The following is a 21,730-nucleotide window of genomic DNA, read 5'->3' as shown; positions in this document are numbered from 1 at the left end:
TTTTGGCCCCGCCTTACCCCCGGGGGTCATGATTTGAACAAACTTGAATCTACACTACCTGAACATACTTCCATATAAATATGATGAATTATGGCTTTGTCATTCTTGAGAAGAAGTTTTTAAAAGAATTTTCCTATATATTTCTATGTAAAACTTTGGTTGGCCATTGTGGCCCCGCCCTACCCCCGGGGGACATGATTTGAACAAACTTGAATCTACACTACCTGAGGATGTTTCCCCATAAGTTTCATCTTTCCTGGCACAGTGGTTCTTGAGAAGAAGATTTTTAAAACATACCACCAAATTTTCACTAATTCTCAATTATCTCCCCTTGAATGAGGGCGTGGCCCTTCATTTGAACAAACTTGAATCCCCTTCACTCAAGGACGCTCTGTGGCAAGTTTGGTTGAAATTGGGTCAGCGGTTCTTGAGAAGAAGTCGAAAATGTGAAAAGTTTACGGACAGACAGACAGACAGACGGACGCCGGACAAAATGTGATCAGAAAAGCTCACTTGAGCCTTCGGCTCAGGTGAGCTAAAACTAATGATGAGCACATGTCAGTCATTCTACGAAAAATGGGCCAGTTTAAGATATAATTTAAATATCCCTCTGTTTATATCCAACAGTTTAATCATTTCTCATACAATAAATATCCATTGTCCATGAAATAAAGTCTTTCAATATTGAAATATATAAATAAAATATTTTGTACATCAATTTAATTCATTCTCAGAAAATAAAAGCAATACTTTTTGTACATCAATAAAGCCAGTCAAAGTGCAATAAATAATGTCCATCGATTCATATTGATTTCATTCATGTTAAAAATAACATATACTTTTTTTGTAAAGAAACATTGTTATTGTTTATATAATTGTTTTAAAATGTACATATTATTATTTAATATGTAATTGATTTGCTGAATCAATTATTTTACCCCCCCCCCCATCCACCCCATTAAAAGGAATTCTGTAAAATCTGACTTCACGTACGATTCATTGAATTTCATGGAAAATGATCCTCAGAAAGTTATCTCTCTTATCAGAAGGATATTACACCTTAATTACGGGAATCCGTTGGCGAACTCTCTGTATTAGCCTGTCTCATCTTTGTAGACCAGGACTGTCCCCTTAGAGCCTCAGTGTACATTTCTGTATTTACATTTGACCCTAACACAGATGGGTGTGAAGACTTGAAAATGATCATCTCTGTTATAGATAAAACTTCCATGTATCTAAATGTCTTGTAATAATACATGGCTATGTACAGCATGTCTGTGATAATACAAAACTTTGCTGATAATTTCAGCATGTGACAGGAGATTTTGTCTGCTCTATACCTCAGTTTGTTGTCAGCGTCCATGTGTAATATAAAAGCAGTTCTCTGAAGGAAGAATGCAGTAATGGTCTGTAGCTTGAGGACTTGATACTTTGTCAGGAGGGGTGAACCTATCACCTGTTCTATTGTATGTAGATATCTAATGCAGATTTTTATGTCCCATTCGGCTGATGAACCTAGACGATTATTTAGTAATTCATTAAACAGATATCTATCAAACTCAACCTCAGAAAACAGAGTATGATCATCTGTACAGATGGAGTTTCTTGGGTTATAGAGGACATCTATAATATAAGATCTAATGGAGGGACTATGTAGCAGGAATGCTAAACCCTTCGCATACAATTCTGACAGTCTCATAAATAATTGATGTTGTTTGACGCCGTGAATTTTACTCAGAAACATGTTGTTGCCTGGAATGAAAAAGTTAGGACAAACCCCCTCATACACCCATTTGAGGACGAGTTTCAAACAGACCCAAAAACACTCCAGAAGATTTTGTGGACACCATTGGTGTATTGTATTTTGTTGAATCACCCAGAAAACTACCGTCTTCATGTGATAGGAACACAGCAATTTATCAGCATCATCTAGTCCATTGTTAATTATTTCTGATAAGAACAATTTAAGTAAGCCGTAAGTTAAGAATTGACAGTGATTCATTGCATAAACAAGTTTATGTTCTGCTTTTGAGAAAGAAATTCTCCATTCATGATCTTCATGATTTCCTAGCTTGTGTCCAATTGCTACAAAGTGGCATCCATTTTTCACTATATCATCAACAACATGAGGCTGGGGCCATGAGTGACATCTGTCTATCCACGAGGAGGCAAATGGAGGCCAAAAGTCGCAAACCAAACAGAAGGCATTATCTATTTCCCGTGCTCCTTTTGTTTGAGTGGCACAGGGTCCATGAGGAATGAATTCAGGTGACAATACAGATAAATAGATCTGTCTGTATTTAGAACTAGATACATAATATCTGTTATTCACTCTAACACTAACGCTAAGCATGTCTCTGTCCATGCTGGGTGACACTAAATATAACAAAGTAAATCCTGGTGGACTCTCAGAACAGTCACAGAGGATCAGTGATATTCTGTTCGTGTTGTAATACTGAGACTGAGATAATTCCCAGATCACACGCTGATCATTTGCCCAGAGCATAAAGTCCATATCTGATCCTTTCAGTCGGAAGCCTTCTCTGTAACTTCCACTTGTCATGGTCACACTTTGGTATTTGCATGTTTTCCCTCGATTCATCACCATATCCCTAATGTCCACTACATCTCTCCTCATGGCCACCAGTTGTGAGGTCCCCACTTTATGGCACAGTCCCACAAACACCGACTCTGATATGCGTTGTATGGCTTTAGTACTGAGAATGATTAAAGTGAAGTTTATATTCGCGTAAACATGTAATAAATTTTTCACTTTTTAAAATCTATAATATGATTAAACGCATCATAATTGATAAGCTTTTTAAATCATTATTTATAATAAAGTATTGACAGTGTATATTTTCTTATAATAAAAAAAATTCACATACATGTACATACATATATCATGAAATAAAAATAAAATTTCCTAATCTGAATCAGTTATTTTTCTAATCAACTAAATCATTCATTTTTTTAAATAGTGAAATTTATAACTGAAAGTGTCATATTTTGTATAGGATATGTTTTTAATTCAGTGGTGGAAAAAGTTAAAACCAATTTTACTGTCAACATATTACAGTGATTCAGATGATTCAGAAATTGTTTTTAGAATTATAAATTCTTGTCATAAAAACTTACGTTTGTGAGCTTCTAATGGAGTCCATTTTCAGTGGCGTATATTCCTTTCTGCTTAAGTGTATTCTAGTGTGAAGTCACAGATTTTATCTGAGGTGCAAAGTGGGGATAGACGAAGAGCTTTCTCTCGATGGGTATTGGGGGTCAAGCTAAGACATCTACAATTTTAATTTGATAAGTGAAAATAATATCTCACTTATATATGATGATGGGAAACTCTGCTTGGAAAATATGGAAATTTTCTTACTGAATCAAATTCAATTAAAATGTTGAATTTCCTACTCACCAAATATAACTCAAGTTATCAATTTCGTTTCCTGCATGCATGTATTATGGACTTCTGTTGCTTTCGATGAAATTTTCTGATATAGACTTAATATTGAAAACACTTGAACTTTGGCTTAAAATATTTCCAGCCATGGAATTAGTTTTGTCCTTAAATATATAGCAAAGCTGTAAACATAATCGGATAGGTATAAAATTGCGGATTGCTATATAAGAATGCTTTTTATGCCCGGCCATGAATATGGCCAGAGCATATAGTGTTTGTCATGTCCGTCTTCCGTCCTTCCCTCCTTCTGTCCTTTTGTCACACTGCTTTTAGCTCAGTTCAAAGCTCAGTTTCAAAGAAACTTAAGATATTTTCATTAAAATTCATATGCTGTTAGATATTGATGAGAGCTATGCAACTGCATCAACATTTTTGTTTACCTTTCCTTTGACCTTGAACTCATTTTTCTTAAATTAGTGTTTAGCTCAGTTTTAAAGATACCATTCAAGATAGTGTTATCAAACTTCACATGTTGATACATACTGAAGAGAGCTAAAGTCCCTGAAACTTTCCACTTTCCCATCTGAACAGTGAATGAACGGTGAACAAACGCTGAACGAACGCAGACCGAACGGTGATCAAACGCAGAACGGAATTGAAGCGCAAACGCGAGCGCAAATTTTAGTGAACGGTGAACGAAAGGTGAACGCCAGATGAACGATTTATTCGGAATCCCTCTGATCTAACTATTCTATTGTATTTTAATGTAAGCTGCTAGAATATAAATATACAATTAATAGATATAAATTAATAAATAATCAATTACATAAAACAGATTTTTAAAAAATCCACAGAAAGACGATACGTATATTTGAAATAAAATTATTAATGTAAGTTCTTTCGATATTTTCTGCACATACGTTATGTTTCGATTTCAATTTAATTCAATTTCAACTTAATCCTTCCTGGTGTAAATTCCCATTATCATTTTTTTCTGCAGAAATGCGAAAATCAGATGTAGAAATTATGTTAAAAAATGTTAAAACTTCTTGGAAATACTAAGTGACTCTTTGACTTCCGCATGTTCGGTGAACCTCCGCCACTGTATCGAATGATTTTGATTGACAGGACAAGCACGTGGACTTCGAGTGAACCGTCTAAACTGGATGAATGAATATAAAAGCCGATGCCTACTGTCAAATGAATTTGTTAATCTTCAAAAAAATGATTACTTTCATAGCCTGGAATATTTAGAAAAAATAATAAGAATTTGTATTTGGTGCAACAGATATCTGAGAGTGGAGGAGGCTTAAATCTCTCTCTCTCTCTCTCTCTCTCTTATATTTGCCCTGTTTAATAAAAACTATGACAGCATTTTACTTACATGTATTTAGTTCTGAAAATCTATTGCAAATAATTTGAATGCCTCTTGTCATCATCTTAATCATTATCAGTACAATCACGGACGGAAAATGTCTACAGATATACATGTAGAACTTTGCTGCAAAAAAAATCATAAAAAATAAAAATGACATATATATATATATCTATATCTATATATATATATATATATATATATATATATATATATATATATATATATATATATATATATATATATATATATATATATATATATATATATTATTGCATTAAAATTTTAAAAAACAAGCGCATTTATGCAATATGTTAACTGACCTTTGTAAATTAATAAGAAAATAATCGTTATTTTACACGGAATCGCCTTGGCACCGAAATATATAATACATGTATATGGTTTTTACAACTGTGGTAAAATATAATTAATTCATTCTATAAGTAGTACTTTTCTCTATTGGAGTCTACTTTATTTTATTAGTTAAAAGAATAAGCATATTTATTTTATTAGTAGATTTATTTTATCTTTTATACTACACATGTTCGGTAACATTTACACATGTTTAGCGGTAATAAAAATCATTTTATTAAAATATTGATTTAAAACATCATACGTATGTGCAGAAAAATTTGTTTTAATATTATTTATTCATTTATTTATTTAATGTTTATTTATATTCTAGAACCTAACATTAAAATTCAACAGAATAGTTTCAATGTAAGGAAAAAATCGGAGACATTCCGAATAAATCGTTCATCTTGCGTTCACCGTTCGTTCGCCGCTTACCGTTTGCGCTCCGTTCGCGTTCTGCGTTCACTCACTGTTCTCCGTTCACACATCGTTCACCAAGTTGCGTTCAGCGTTCACACACCGTTCACTTACCGTTCGCTCTGCATTCGTTCACCGTTCTTTCATCAGCGTTCGCTCACCGCTGAGGTGGGCAAGTAGAACGTTTCAGGGACTGTAGTGTTCATGCATCCTGATCAAAATTAATTAATGAGTTCAATGTAGGCAGGCTAGGTAGCTGTCTCAATCACTTCTGTAAAGTATCTCACAGGTGCTTGGGGTCGGCACCCCCCCCCCCCGCCTTTTTTTACATGTACGGAGGGTGTAGAAAAGTTCGCGGACAAGTTCTATTGTGAGCGCGCTATTTCCACGAAACCGGTCAAACTTTCCAGATAAAATCTTTACCTTTTTTCCAATAAATATACAAGAAGTTGGTGCTCTCCGGTTATTATTGAAAAATATACAGCATTTTTATTTTGATAAAACTTGCTTCACGGAGCATGCTACATTTTGGCACGTTTACATCACAAAGACTCTTTATTAAAATTAAGAATTGTACAATTGTAGCGCAAAGAGATTTATGATATTTTACCTGCCGCTTAAGTATGCAGGAAACGTCACTGGGAGAAATTTTGAACTAAATTGGATGGTATATGATTGTTTTATAGCCGTTTATAAATGATCAACGCGTAAAAAGACAGCCAAAAATCGGAACGTCATGGAGCACTGCACTACGTAGAAATTATGTGTGCAGACAGGAAAATGTCTAAAAGAGATTAAAATGTTCAAGATGCCGCCGGGAATTTCCTACACATACAAAGAACAAATTTTCAAATGGTTATAGCTTCATAAGAATGGAAGGAGGGACATTTTGAATGATTAACTCCATGGATACCTCAATACCCCCTTATTATCGCATAGACTTTGCGTCTATATGGTTTTGCATAGTTTTCATACCTGATCGACTAACTGCATAGATTTTTTTTTATTTTTTACGATCTCAATAATATACGAATCAGTACAAAAGACATTATAGTAGAAAAGTAACATGTAGATATTCAATTTTAAAGTAGAAAAAAGATGAGAAAAATCTAAGAAATGAAAGATTTATAAATATAACTGCGACAAAGCTTAACGGGTTGAAATATGGTTGTCACGTCGCTTACGTCAGGTGATTGCTCCGTGAATCCCATGACTCCATAGTAAAAATAGTTGTAAAATTTCAAGATTTTATTATATGGACCTGATTTTTTACATACTAATAATCAAAATGTAGGAATTCATTCAGACATAGGTCATACTTCACAGCACACAATAGATTTTCCGTAATTCAATGTGTCCGCGAACTTTTCTAACAACCCTCGTATTTCCGTGTTCCTTACTCCAAGGGTTCTTTGACCTTTTTGATTAAAATATATTTCTATGACAGAAGCATCTTTTAGTATCAGAGGGTATGGATTTTTATAACAGGCTAGTAGTTTTAGCTTAAATTTTGGATTTTTTTTTTAGATGTAATACTTTCTTAATATGTCACAGAAATATATTTTAATCAAAAGGTCAAAGAACCCTTGAAGTACGGAACACGGAAATACATGTAAAAGGTTGGGTGGTTAAAATTTCCCGTAAGGCCGTTTTTAAAATGAAGTTTATTTGCCCTCTAGAACTCTCTATTCAGTTTTAAAAAATTGCGTCGGTAGGTAGGTCGATTTTTTTCTTTTTGTCGGAAATGTTGAATAAGATTGAAAGCATTTCTGAAATTAAAAAAAGTTGTTGATTGCATGAGAAAATTCTGAAATGAATAATTTGAAGGTTTTAAAAGATTTAAGTCGGTTCATCTTAATCAGGTCAAACAAACAAGTTTTTACAGAAAGTTTTAATTAATTTAAGGTTCTTATTTTCAGCTGTTTTATCATGATGCACATGCAAGTACACTGAAAGAATTTCCTAGTTGATTTATCTAGCGTGTCTAGTAAAGTGTTCTTCGTGATTAGTAATCACTCTGTTTACTAGCTAAGATAGTGAAAATTGGAGTAGTGGTCGTAAAGATACTTAAATACCTAGTGAAAGTTACTTAGAAATTCATAGATTTACTAATGCTATCTAGTAAAATCTACCCAATACCTGGTAAAACTACTTTTAAAGGTACTTAGACACAGATTTGAAGTTATTATTTTCTCTATAATATTACGACTTATATATTTTAATAGCATTTCACACAAAATTTAATTAAAAATCTTATTTCATTTAAAAGTTATTAAGACTTCAATTTTTTTGGCAGGCTTGATTGATTCATCCTTGCTCTTTCACGAATTAATTCTGTTCTTAATCCTTTGGAAAAGTGGCAATCTCGTTGTGTATAAATGAAAAATATCAATACTAAAATCCATAAAATTCAGACTAGGTATGTTCGAAAGCAAAACAAACACACAATATATTATCAGTCCGTGTAGTTGTGGTAAGCAGACTGTGACGATTGAACGCACCCAGAGAATTGTAAACACCAACAAATAACAGAACTCGTGCCATGTTTACAAAAACTGTTCATAACACGAGTGTGCTTGAATTGCTAAACTCTGTACACAACTCTTAGTTCGGAATGACTTTACTTGTGAAGGAGTTTTGCTTTCTAACATTTCTACTCTGAATAAAATTATTTTTCTGGATTAAAGGTTTTTAAAATATTTCTCATTAATACACAACAAGATTGCAACTTTTCCTAAGGATTAAGAATAAGGATAACATTTGTGATTGTATGGACAGTAAATTTACTAGTCTTCCCAGTGACTTTCAATTGCTTTTTTCAGTGTAAAATCAAACAGGAGCATTAAACTAGGAAAGATATCTTTCTTTTTAACAGCGATGCAGTGAAAATTGACCTGAATTATCCCTCTTAGTACCAGATTTATACGGTATAACTGAGTTGGGCAGTTAACGCTGGAGTTTATATTAAAAAAATCGTAAGCTGTTCCAACCCAATTTACACCGTATATATAAATCTGGTGGCTATTTTTTCATTCCTAAAAATATAATTGTTATAATTCTTTTAATGTATGAACAAAGTAGATTTTCATTAAACAGGTCTGGGCGGCCTCCGTTTTTGGAGGATCGCTAAATTCAATATGGCGGCAAATTTTTTACCAGATATGGAAACCGCAATTCAATGTCGGATAGTTTATTTTCTGTTTTCAGACTATAACACAGGTAATTTTCAAACGCCTCGTGCCTACCTTTAATCAAAAAGTGGAAGCACCAGAGTACAATTAAATAAAAGTTCAAACGATTGTATGTGGCGATTTGAGATTCTATGTCTAGAATTTTTACAAAACGCTTTCAAAGATGGCACTTTTTGCGCTCCATTTCTACTTAATATTTCTTGTTATTTTGTTTAATTTTGTTTTTTCCCTATCCCCCTTTACCTCTAAGAGAAATAAAAAGACACTTAAATGCTCAAACAATACATACATAATATTATATTCATTTAATTCAAAATTAGAGAAAAAGGAAACACAAAAGAAAACGTGTTGTAAAGAAAAAATACACTCTGCCTGATAATTTTAGCAAATAAAACAATTTAAAGATGAAAAGTATTATTCAGAGAAATCAACAAAAAGCACCGCCGCCCACTTTATAGCTGTGCAGCATCCAATTTCCGATATGAGGCCTCTACGGGAAGTGTGCATCATATATTTCCACGGACATCATACTAGTAAGTTTTAGTCAGATTAGTTTTGACATCGGGATAGACGTGATTGAATTTTATTCAGTCTTAACTGATAAGGAGGACGGTTTAACCTTGCTGTAGATGGAGATTGATCCTAATTTATTTCAGGGTTCTTAAAATCTCAGTTTAATTAGATACAGATACAGACAGTTCTTCAAAGGGCTTAGATGTCACAGATTTTTATTGTGTTATTGAAATGCGACATTAAAACGAGATTTTTAAAGATTAATTTAAAAAATAAAGGGGGGGCTAAGAAGGGACTTGTATGAGTTTGCACGAGAAGAGAGGAGAATGGAGGGGGTGCGGATTTCACCTAATGTATGTAGCATCCGTCAACCCATAGACTTTACTTTTATTTGAAAGGGACACAATTATAGCTGGGAAAGCAATCATGTTTGCAGGAACTTATCCAACATACGATTTTTTCCGTTTTAGATCGAAATATAATGTGTAAATTCTGTTAGGAATAATTTTAAAAAATTGAGAAATTTTGAAATTATACATTGCTTGGAAAATATTTCTCCAAAATATATAATAGGGAAAAAAAATCAGCATTTAATTAATATTTGTACGTGCTTTTGATAAATTGAATCAGACTTATTTTTTGACCGTTTTAGTTGGCTAATACAACAGTATACAAGGCTAATACAGAAGGGAATGTAGCTCTGCCCTCTGTAGTCCGTTCAGAACAGCAAACTTAATACCTAGATTTAACCATCATCGCATGAAATTTCCCATTTTTTTGTTTTGGTTAAAAAATCCGCGTAGACTGCCCTTTGTTTTGAAAAGTCCGGTAGGTGGCGACACCTCTATCCTCTGTTTTTTAGAGGATAAAAGCTATCCTCCAAAAACAGAGGCCGCCTTAGACATGTTAAAAATCACTTCAACAGTTATTCCTTATTCTCTATTAGGTTGAACTCCTAAAAATATCATCTGAAATTTAATTTAAAAGGTAAAATATCCCTCAGTTATATCCATCAGTTTAATCATTTCTCATACAATAAATATCCATTGTCCATGAAACAAAGTCTTTCAATATTGAAATGTAAAAATAAAATATTTTGTACATCAATTTAATTCATTTTCAGAAAATAAAAGCAATACTTTTTGTACATCAATAAAGCCAGTCAAAGTGCAATATATAATGTCCATCGATTCATATTGATTTCATTCATGTTTTAACTTATACTTTTTTGTAAAGAAACATTGTTATTGTTATATAATTATTTTAAAATGTACACATTATTATGTAATATGTCATTGATTTGCTGAATAAATTATTTTAAACCAAACAAAGGAATTCTGTAAAATCTGGCTACACGATTCATTGAATTTCATGGAAAATAGTCCTCAGAAAGTTATCTCTCTTATCAGAGGGATATTACAAGTACACCTTAATTACGGGAATCCCTTGGCAAACTCTCTGTATTCTCATTTCTGTAGCTGTGCGTATTTTGTTGGTCGGTGTTTGTCTGCGAGATTGTTGGTATGAGTACAGAGCAGCCTGGAGGTTCCCTGTCACCTGTTGACAGATCCCAGAATCTGCCACGATATGTCTCTGTCTTTTAAATCTGTAAGTAGTCCCTGATCATAGTGAACTAGGGTCTGTAGTTCATATAGAGCTGGTATTGCTCTCATTGTGTCCACATGTCTGTAGCACAAGATCTCTAACATGTGTAACATTACAAATGGTGATATATATAAGTGTGCCTTATTGTTCTGTAGAGCAGACTGTTGTTCTGGTATCAGTTCACTGATATAATAGATTTTATTATCAAGTTGTATATCCTGTGCTAGAGCCTTTCTCATCTTTGTAGACAAGGACTGTCCCCCTACAGCCTTCATATAACTGTCTTTGTCTATAAAATCCCTATACAGCACAGATGAATGATATAACCTACCTTTTGTAATCTTTATAACAAATAATGCATGTTTGAACCGACAAGTTTGGTAATAATACATGGCTAAGTACAACATGTCAGAAATGCAACCAAACTTAGCAGCTAATTTCAACAAATGACAGGACATTTTGTTGGCTTTATATGCCATTTTGTTTACACTTGAGTTACTATACATGTTGTGTGATATAAATGCAGTGCTTGTGAGGATAAATATTGTAATTTTTTTTAAGATGACAATTTTATATTGTGTTAATGGGGAATCTACCAATTTTCCAACAGTGTTCAGGTACATCATGCAATGGTTCAGATCTAGTATTGGCAAGGTAGGCATACTGTGTCTACAGAACACTTGTTTATCGAAATCAATCTCAGAATCTGGGCTATAGTCATCTGATAAAGTGGACAGATTATGATTATTTGGGTTGTTTGTATGATTTTTCATTATTGAATGTTCATGCAAGAAAGATGCTAAACCCTTCTTATACATTCCATAAAGTTTGTTAAATAACGAGTATTGTGCTTCACCATGGACTTTACTAAGAAACATGTTATTTTGAGGAATGAAAAAATTAGGACAGACCCCCTCATACACCCACTTAAGGATGAGTTTAAAACAAATCCAGAAACACTCCAGGAGATTTTGTGGACACCATTGCTGTAATGTATTTTGTTGAATCACCCAGAAAACTGCTGTCTTGATGTGGTAGGAGGAAAGTAATTTATCCTCTTCACTTAATCCCATGTTGATAACTTCTTTAAGGAGAAGCTTAAGCAAGCCATAAGTTAAGAACTGGGAGTGATTCATTGAGTAAACAAGTCTGTGCTCTGCCTGAGAGAAAGAAATTCTCCATTCACTGTCTTCATAATTTCCTACCTTATGCCCTATGGCTACAAAGTGACATCCATTTTTCACTATATCATTAACAATATGAGGCTGGGGCCATGAGTGACATCTGTCTATCCATGAGGAGGCAGATGGAGGCCAAAAGTCACAGGCAAAACAGTGAGCATAATCATATTCAATAAAATCTCCAAAACAATATCTGACACATGGCCCATTTACTATAGTAGTATTGGATAATGCCTCACTATACTTGAACAGTCTGGTGATAGAACTGGATACATAGATTTTATCTTTCATCAAAAAACATGCCAACTGAACATATTTGTTAATTCCTAATGTCAGTAATTGAAGTAAAGTGTACCCTGGTGGACTATCAGAACAGTCACAAAGGAGCAGTGTTTGTCTGTGTGTGGTGTAATACTGACACTGAGATAGGTCCCAGATAATACGCTGATCATTATGCCAGAGCATAAAGTCCATATCTGATCCTTTTTTCAGTCGGAAGCCTTCTCTGTAACTTCCACTTATCATCACACTTTGGTCTTTATTTGTTTTCCCTCGATTCATCACCATATCCCTGAGGTCCACCACATCTCTCCTCATGGCCACCAGTTGCGAGGTCCCCACTTTATGACACAGTCCCACAAACACCGACTCTGATATGCGTTGTATGGCTTTAGTACTGAGAATGATTAAAGTGGAATTTATATTCGCGTAAACATGTTATTAATTTTTCACTTTTTAAAATCTATAATATGATTAAATGCATCATAATTGATAAGCTTATTAAATCATTATTTATATAAAAAAAAGTGTTGACAGTGTATATTTTCTCATAATAAAAAAAAAATTCATGTACATACATATGTCATAAAATAAAAATAAAATTTCCTAATCTGAATCAGTTATTTTTCTACTCAACTAAATCATTCATTTTTTAAATAGTGAAATTTATAACTGAAAGTGTCATATTTTGTAAAGGATATGTTTTTAATTCAGTGGTGTAAAAAGTTAAAACCAATTTTACTGTCAACATATTACACTGATTCAGATGATTCAGAAATTGTTTTTTAGAATTATAAATTCTTGTCATTAAAACTTACGTTTGTGAGCTTCTAATGGAGTCCATTTTCAGTGGCGTATATTCCTTTCTGCTAAAGTGTATTCTAGTGTGAAGTCACAGATTTCACCTGAGGTGCAAAGTGGGGATAAACGAAGAGCTTCCTCTCGATGGGTATTGGGGGGTCAAGCTCAGACATCTACAATTTTAATTTGATAAGTGAAAATTAAATATCTCACTTTTATATGATGATGGGTAACTCTGCTTGGAAAATATGGAAATTTTCTCACTGAATTAAATTCAATCAAAATGTTGAATTTCCTACACACCCAATATAACTCAAGTTATCAATTTCGTTTCCTGCATGTATTATGGACTCCCGTTGCTTTCGATGAAATTTTCTGATATAGACTTAATATTGATAACACTTGAACTTTGGCTTAAAATATTTCGAGCTATGGAATTAGTTTGTCCTTAAATATAAAGCAAAGCTGTAAACATATTGATCGGATAGGTATAAAATTGCGGATTGCTATATAAGAATGCTTTTTATGCCCCGCCATGAATATGGCCAGAGCATATAGTGTTTGTCATGTCCGTCTTCCGTCCTTACATCCTTCCGGTCCTCCTTCTGTCCTTTTGTCACACTGCGTTTAGCTCAGTTCAAAGCTCATTTTAAAGAAACTAAGATATTTTCATCAAAATTCACATGCTGTTAGACATTAATGAGAGCTATGCAACTGCATCAACATTTTTGTTTACCTTTCCTTTGACCTTAAACTCATTTTTATGCGCCCGGATCGAAAGATCCGAGGCGTATATTGTTTTTGTCCTGTCTGTCTGTCTGTTTGTCTGTTTGTCTGCAAACTTTAACCTTCGCCATTACTTTTGAACCATGAATGATAGAGACTTCATATTTGGTATGCCTACTCCACTAATGAAGCTCTTTCAAATGACACCAAGGTCAATGACCTTGTGACCTTGACTGTGACCTATATGCTAAAAATAGAGGTTTTATTGCAAACTTTAACCTTTGCTATAACTTTTGAACCATAAAAGATAGAGACTTAATATTTGGCATGCATACTCCACTAATGAAGCCCTTTCACCTGACACCAAGTTCAATGACCTTGTGACCTTGACTGTGTCTTATATGCTAAAAATAGCTTTTTTGAACATTCACCATAACTTTTGAACTATAAAAGATAGAGACTTAATATTTGGCATGCATACTCCACTAATGAAGCCCTTTCACATGACACCAAGGTCAATGACCTTGTGACCTTGACTGTGTCTTATATGCTAAAAATAGCTTTTTTGAACATTCACCATAACTTTTGAACCATAAAAGATAGAGACTTCATATATGGCATGCTTACTCCACTAATGAAGCCCTTTCACATGACACCATGGTCAATGACATTGTGACCTTGACGTGTCTTATATGCTAAAAATATCTTTTTTGAACATTCATCATAAGTTTTGAACCATAAAAGATAGAGACTTCATATTTGGTACGCATACTTCACTAATCAAGATCTTTCAAATCACATCAAGATCAATGACCTTGTGACCTTCACTGTGACCTTTATGCTAAAGATATGTTGTTTTAAAAATTTGTTGCCGCCGGGCGCATAGTGTTTCACAAACACATCTTGTTCTTATTATAAATGAGTGTTTAGCTCAGTTTTAAAGCCACCAAGATAGTGTTATCAAACTTCAGCTGTTGATACGTACTTAAGAGAGCTACAGTCCCTGAAACTTTCCACATTCCCACCTGAACAGTGAACGCACGGTGAACAAACGCCGAACGAACGCAGAGCGAACGGTGAGCAAACGCAGAACGCAATTGAAGCGAAAACGCGAGTGCAAAGTGAACGGTGAACGAAAGGTGAACGCCAGATGAACAATTTATTCGGGTTCCCACTGATCTTTTCCTTGCATTGAAACTATTCTATTGTATTTTAATGTAAGCTGCTAGAATATAAATAAGCAATTAACAGATATAAATTAATAAATAATCAGTTACATAAAACAGATTTAAGAAAATTCCACAGAAAGACGATACATGTATTTGAAAAAAAATTATTAATGTAAGTTCTTTCGATATTTTCTGCACATACGTATGATGTTTTAAATTAACTTTTTAATAACACGCTTTTTATACGCCCTTTTTTTTAAAGACGGGAAGTACTATATTATAGACTTCATGTCCATTTGTCTTTCTGTTTGTTGTAATGTAAAAGACGACAAATCGTTAACGGATGGATAATAATCCAATTTTTTTTACAAGACAAGAATACACAAAATAAAATATTTTTAACAAGTATATAAAAAATGCACGAAAACATGATGGAACTACATGTACGTCTGAGAATTATGAACAGTACTGCAGATATTCAGTTAATTGAATATCTTTAGGTCGAATTTAATTGATAGTGTGATTTTAGAAAAAAAAACCCAATTGTTTAAAATGTAATACATTAGAATGATTTAATAAGCCCCCCCCCCGCGCCTTTTCTCCCGAAATATAATTCTTGGTTAGTATTTTCAGTATATTATAATTAATATTTAACGTGTATTATGACACAAGAAAATCAGTCTTAAAACGAACATCAAAACGTACAGTCATTAAATAATAGTATTTCAAAATATACATGTGCCAACAGTAGTATTTTAAATTGGCAGAGACTATGTTTCAAATTCAATTTCATACTTAATCCTTCCAGGTATAGATTCCCATTATTTTGTCTTCTGAATTGCGAAATTCAGATGTAGAAATTATGTAAAAAATGTTAAAACTTCTTGGAAATACTAAGTGACTCTTTGACCTCCGCATGTTCGGTGAAACGAGATTTCCACACCTCCACCCCTGTGTCGAATGATTTTGATTGACAGGACAAGCACGTGGACTTCGCGTGAACCGTGTGAACTTGATGAAGGAAAATAAAAGCCAGTGCCTACTGTCAAATGGATTTGTTAATCTTCAAAAAATGATTACTTTGCCTGGAATATTTAGGAAAAAAATATGATTTTTTATTCGATATAACAGATATATGAGAATGGAGGTGGCTCTCTCTCTCTCTCTCTCTCTTACAATTGTTATGGGCAGCGGAAAGGGCAAAAATTACCATAATGTGAAAATAAACAATTATTTTAATTTCAATGACCATAAAAACTTAACAAATTATATACAATGCATAATCAACAGACGTTTTCGCACAACAAATATACATTAAAGCAAAATCAACGACCACGTACGTAACAAACATGCATGAATACAAAACCAACAATCATCTTTGCACTCTTTGGTCAGAATTATATATGGAAGCATCCTCTGGAAGTGTACATTCAAATTTTTTCAAATCATGACCAACCAGAAGAATGGAGGAGCCATAAAGGTGGATCATAGTTATGCAAAGGAACATTAAGGCTTTATTGCTCTTATTTTAAACAGCAAAGCCATTATGTACCAATTTTATTTAAAAATATCCGTAGGAAGTATAGATTGAAGTTTGTTCAAATAACCCCCCCCCCCACCTTTTCCTCCCTTGAACCCACTTTTATATCTAAACTTTTCAATACTTAACTGATTTTTGCTTCTAGGTTTTACATAGTCAGTTGCGCAGGTGAGCGATGTGGCCGCTGGGCCTCTTGTTGTAACATGTAGTATCATTTTTTTTTATTTCTTGCTTATAAATGAATTTTGCACATGTACATGTACCCCATCCCCCTTCCCTATTGAACATATATTCCCCCAAATTGAATTGCTTCTGATGGCCCTGAGAAAACAGGAATGGAAAGGTTGCAACATCCTGAACAGCAGTACACGTTATTGGTCATTTCTTATGTCAGTCACACTCATGGAAGATCAGTACCGGAATAGATCTGGTTTATTGAATTGTGCCATGTACTGTCTAAAGCTTTTTTTTTCTTTCAGAAGAGTATATGCTGGCAAAATTATTGGATGTACACATCCTTCCTGGAATATAATCAATATTTCTATGTCGGGCACATACACATTTAGTAGCATCAGGTGTGCGCCCCCCCCCCCACCCCCCGTCTTACATCAAACCATCGTCTTAAGCCATGGTCCTAAGTCCGCTTTATGATAGGATATCGTACATTTTGGGCGCGTGGTTTGCGACAATGAAATCAAATATACTGCTGAAAATGTGTATTGAAAGACCAATCCGCCCCTACTTTTTATTTAAATGTATAAATAAAATTGGCACTGAGAGACGTTATAATCCCCGCCCCCTTCCGAAACCAGAATGGGAACAATTTCCCCTTTTTCTGTTTATTCAATATTTTTATCTAGTTTTTTTTCAGATTCGAAAAGTAATTTTTCCTCTCTGGCTTCCCCGTCCTTAAATTGTTATATTTTTCAAATGGCCAGTCTCAGCATTATTCAAAGGGTAAACCAAGGAAGGGTATAAAGCAGCTCAGAAGTTATCCATTTTGTCCAAATAAGTTTTTTTTTCACCTAGGAAAACAAAAAACTGATGGTTTCTTGAGGTGTACATGTAGTTTTAACAAATGAATAGCTATAATCCTAAAGAATATTGGAAACTGGTTAAATACCTGAGAGAAACTGAAAACACAAAAGAAAATTTAGAAAAGTCAGTTGATGAAAATACATGGTTAAACTACTTTACTACTTTATCCAAACTACCAGAAAAGTACAAAGGAAGAATCAACTCAATTGAAACTAAAATTAATGAATTATTAAACAATAAGGCGGCTACCTCTTTTAATAAACTGGATTTCAGGATATCTGCACCTGAAATCCACAAGGCCATCAACTCCTTAAAGTCTGGGAAAAGCCCTGGCCTAGACAACAACTCAAATGAAATGATAAAAGCATCCCAAATTTACATAAACTCCTGTATTCTGAAATTATTTAATCTTGTATTAACATCTGGAATATATCCAGAGAAATGGCTAGAGGGTTATACAACACCAATCTTTAAATCAGATAATCCTAAATTACCCCAAAACTATAGAGGAATAACAATAAACAATAGCATAGCAAAACTTTTTAATATCATTTTAAATAACAGGCTTAATACATATTTAATAGAACATAAAATAATACATGAAACTCAAATAGGTTTCTCAAAGGAATCCAGAACATCAGACCACTTATTCGTAGTAAAATGTCTAATTGACAAATATATCAACACTGGCAATAAAAGGCTATATGCTTGTTTTGTAGATTTTCGCAAAGCTTTCGACACAGTTATTCATGAAGGCATAAAATTAAAACTATTACAATTAAATATAAACGGGCTGTTTTTTAACATTTTGTGCAACATGTACAGACATAGCCATAATCATATAAAAATAGGTAACAAATTAACTCCCCCATATAGACCAGAAATAGGAGTTCGACAGGGAGACGTATTAAGCCCAAATATTTTTAAAATATTTCTCAATGATTTTTCCAAATTACTTGATGAAGAAAAAACTGGACATGTTTCTCTTTCTGGAAAGAAAATTTCCTCACTCTTATATGCTGATGATCTTGTTTTATTATCGGATAGCCAAAAAGGACTGCAAAACAAATTAGACCTACTTTACAAATACTGTACAGACTGGTGCTTAGAAATTAATACAAGTAAAACCAAAGTAGTGATCTTTAATAAAAGTGGTCATTTTATTAATGAAAAGTTCACACTTGAAAATTCCCTTATTGAATGTGTAAACAAATATAAATACTTAGGTATTATTTTAACCTCATGTGGATCCTTCAAAGAAGCAAGATCTCATTTATATTATAAAGCGCTTAAAGCTTCTTTCAAATTATACAAAGACCTAAAAGCTGCTCATCCTCCCATCAAAACACTCCTACATCTTTTTGATCACATGATAAAGCCTATTGCATTATATGGCTGTGAAATTTGGGGAACCCTTACAGCACGCATACAAGATAAAAACAAACATTTATACGATTTTTATTTTAGCCTAGTGGTAGAGCGTTCGCTTCGTGATCGGGAGGCCCGGGTTCGATTCTCGATCGCGGCGCCTCGTCATACCTAAGACGTAAACAAAGGTAGTGACTGTTCCTTCGCCAATAAAAGTGAAAGTCACGGGTCTTTCGGATATGATTAAAAACGTAGGTCCCGTGTCACGGTAGGCGTTGGCACGATAAAGAACCCTCACTAATGGCCCTGAGTGCCGAGTATAGGTCTAAATTTGAAGCCCTTCACCGGCATCGGTGACGTCTCCATATGAGTGAAAAATTCTCAAGAGGGACGTTAAACAATATACAATCAATCAATTAAAGAGTGGGAGGCAGAAAGCTTAAATATCAAATTTTGTAAATATCTATTGGAAGCTGGGAAGAAAAGTACTAATATTGCAATAATTACTGAACTGGGAAGATACCCTATGTATTTTTCAATTATTCAAAACATCTTATTATACTGGCATAGGTTGCAATCAAGTCCAGAATCTTCCCTATTACATAAAGCATATACAGAAAATATTAACCTTAGTCAAGGCAATATTAACTGCTGGTACAAAAATGTATTTATTATAGTAAGAAAATTAATCTCTCATTACCAGAATGTAAAACATACAAAAACACATTTTTAAAAAAACAAGTTAAGAAACATTTGAAAAAACACTTCCTACAATACTGGAAAATGAAACGTGAAGAGGGACTGAAATCTGGAAAACTTACTACTTATTTTATGTTTAAAGAAAATTTTATAATGGAAAAATATATGTACATTAAATCTCATGAAATAAGAAAATCCATTTGCAGATTTAGAATAAGTGCTCATGACCTAAGAATTGAAAAAGGCAGATATGAATCTGTAAAAAATAATGCTGGTCAAAGAATCCCCTTAGATAGAAACAAAAGAATATGTTTAATGTGTAACCAAAACAATATAGAAGATGAATATCATTTTCTTACTGAATGCCCATTATATACTGAGGAGAGAGATAAATTTTTTCGTGATATCTCATCACTAAACAAAAATTTCATATTATTATCAAAAGGAGACAAATTTCTCTGGTTAATGTCTAATGAAGATAATCTAATTATTACAAAGCTAAGTGAATATCTTGTCAAAGCCTTCAAAATAAGGCATAATGCCATGAGTTTTCATAAATAATGTTATAGACACATATTTATTTGTAAACTGGTATATATGTATATTGATAATATTGATTTTGATTGCATGTTAATTTACAATTTGATAACCCCAACTGCTGCATCTACATGTCCAGTTACTTGTAATATTATATCAGATATATACATGTGTGTGTATGTGTGTTTATGTTTGTATATGTTTACTATAACCTTTCTTTTAGAACTTTCTATCTTGTCATTGTAAGAAACCTTTATGCCTTCTGGGCCCAAAATTGGAAATAAAATTATCTTATCTTATCTTATCTTAAGCCTGCAAAATTATGTATTCAGTGTATATGTACTTTACCTTCATTATGTTAGCAGGAAATTATAATAAATTAAATCCTTTGATCCGCTCCAATAGAATACTACGCAAAAGTAGCGATCTACTGGAGCGGATCAAAGGACATAGAGGATGTAATACCACTTAGATTGAAGAGCTTTACTATTTTTTATTCAAAGGATTTCACGTGAGTTGTGAGCCATCGATTAAAACCTAAAGGAATGAGTGTGTAGGATCACATGTTTTCATGAAAATGAGAATGAATAAGCTTATTCAAATATGCACACAGCCCTTGGAGTTTACCAGTTTGCGGTACTGACATAATATATTTTCCTGTGTAGTGTGTTGGATGAAGAAGCTACATTTGATGTATGTCGTATATTGCAGTCATCTCTTCTGAAATATTACGGCACGGTGATTACGGATATCATGGCACGTTTATTGCAGGACATCTTTGTTTGTTTTGATTATGTACGTGTAGAAGGAATAACTTCAGTTAGTTAATTAAGGTAATATATCAATTAATATAATTTTTTAGCTTACTTTCTTCATGCATATTTTAAGTATAATCAGCATAATTTTTGTCTTTCATGAAATTGGAAATGGATACATGCAGTTTAATGCTGCAAAAACATTGAAGTGGTTAGAGTTGATCAATATTTTAATTTTGTAGCATGCGCGGATCTAAGCCCCCCCCCCCCCCCCTTCGGGATTTTCAAAGTATTTAATTGTAAACTAATCACGATCTCAGAATATCACCACATCGCCATAAATAAACGCGGACTCCTATAATAAGTCATTCATACATGTACTAAGTATACATATTATCACGACCTTGTTTTAGTTCCCTTTTATCATCGCGCACCACTCTCATTCATTCCCCTACATGTTCTACCGTAAATTTATATGCTATTAACATTACCCAGAAGGTCATTTACCCAGGCACTGCTCGTACATATTTTTTCCCGTTTACTTTAAGATAGTAACATGTTATTATAATAATACATCTGCCGCTATCATCGCCTTCATTCCTCTTCCTTGTACTAATAAAGTTACCCAGGTCGTCCATCTAGGTACTTACTACTGAACATATACATATTTATTCCGTTTTATACTTTACATGTTATTCGAGAAGGGAATTTAAACGGGAAGAAATACCGGAGGTTACTGACATTTTAAAATATCTAAGTCTAGGTTTAATGTAGGA

General features: G+C 33.5%; 2 protein-coding genes across 2 annotated transcripts; both read right to left on the bottom strand.

The window, feature by feature from the left end:
• Positions 1–1,060: 1,060 nt before the first annotated feature.
• On the bottom strand, positions 1,061–3,947 carry LOC134272289 (uncharacterized). The gene is made up of 3 exons (XM_062754535.1): positions 3,139–3,947; positions 1,993–2,717; positions 1,061–1,752 (listed from the first exon to the last, which is right to left on the bottom strand). The coding sequence occupies exons 1-3, from the start codon at positions 3,162–3,164 to the stop codon at positions 1,061–1,063; spliced, it is 1,443 nt and encodes a 480-aa protein (XP_062610519.1). The 5' UTR covers positions 3,165–3,947.
• A 6,862-nt stretch (positions 3,948–10,809) lies between these two features.
• On the bottom strand, positions 10,810–12,567 carry LOC134272288 (uncharacterized). Its single transcript, XM_062754534.1, has 2 exons — positions 11,483–12,567; positions 10,810–11,161 (listed from the first exon to the last, which is right to left on the bottom strand). Exons 1-2 carry the CDS (start codon positions 12,565–12,567, stop codon positions 10,810–10,812), a joined length of 1,437 nt encoding a protein of 478 aa, XP_062610518.1.
• Between the last annotated feature and the right edge of the window lie 9,163 nt (positions 12,568–21,730).

This window comes from Saccostrea cucullata, unplaced genomic scaffold (assembly GCF_032062105.1).
Source record: "Saccostrea cucullata isolate Sc308-1 unplaced genomic scaffold, CSIRO_AGI_Scuc_v1 ctg7794, whole genome shotgun sequence".
Lineage (NCBI taxonomy): Eukaryota > Metazoa > Mollusca > Bivalvia > Ostreida > Ostreidae > Saccostrea > Saccostrea cuccullata.
The sequence above is the reverse complement of the archived record's forward strand: the minus strand, read 5'-3'. Positions and strand labels throughout refer to the sequence as shown.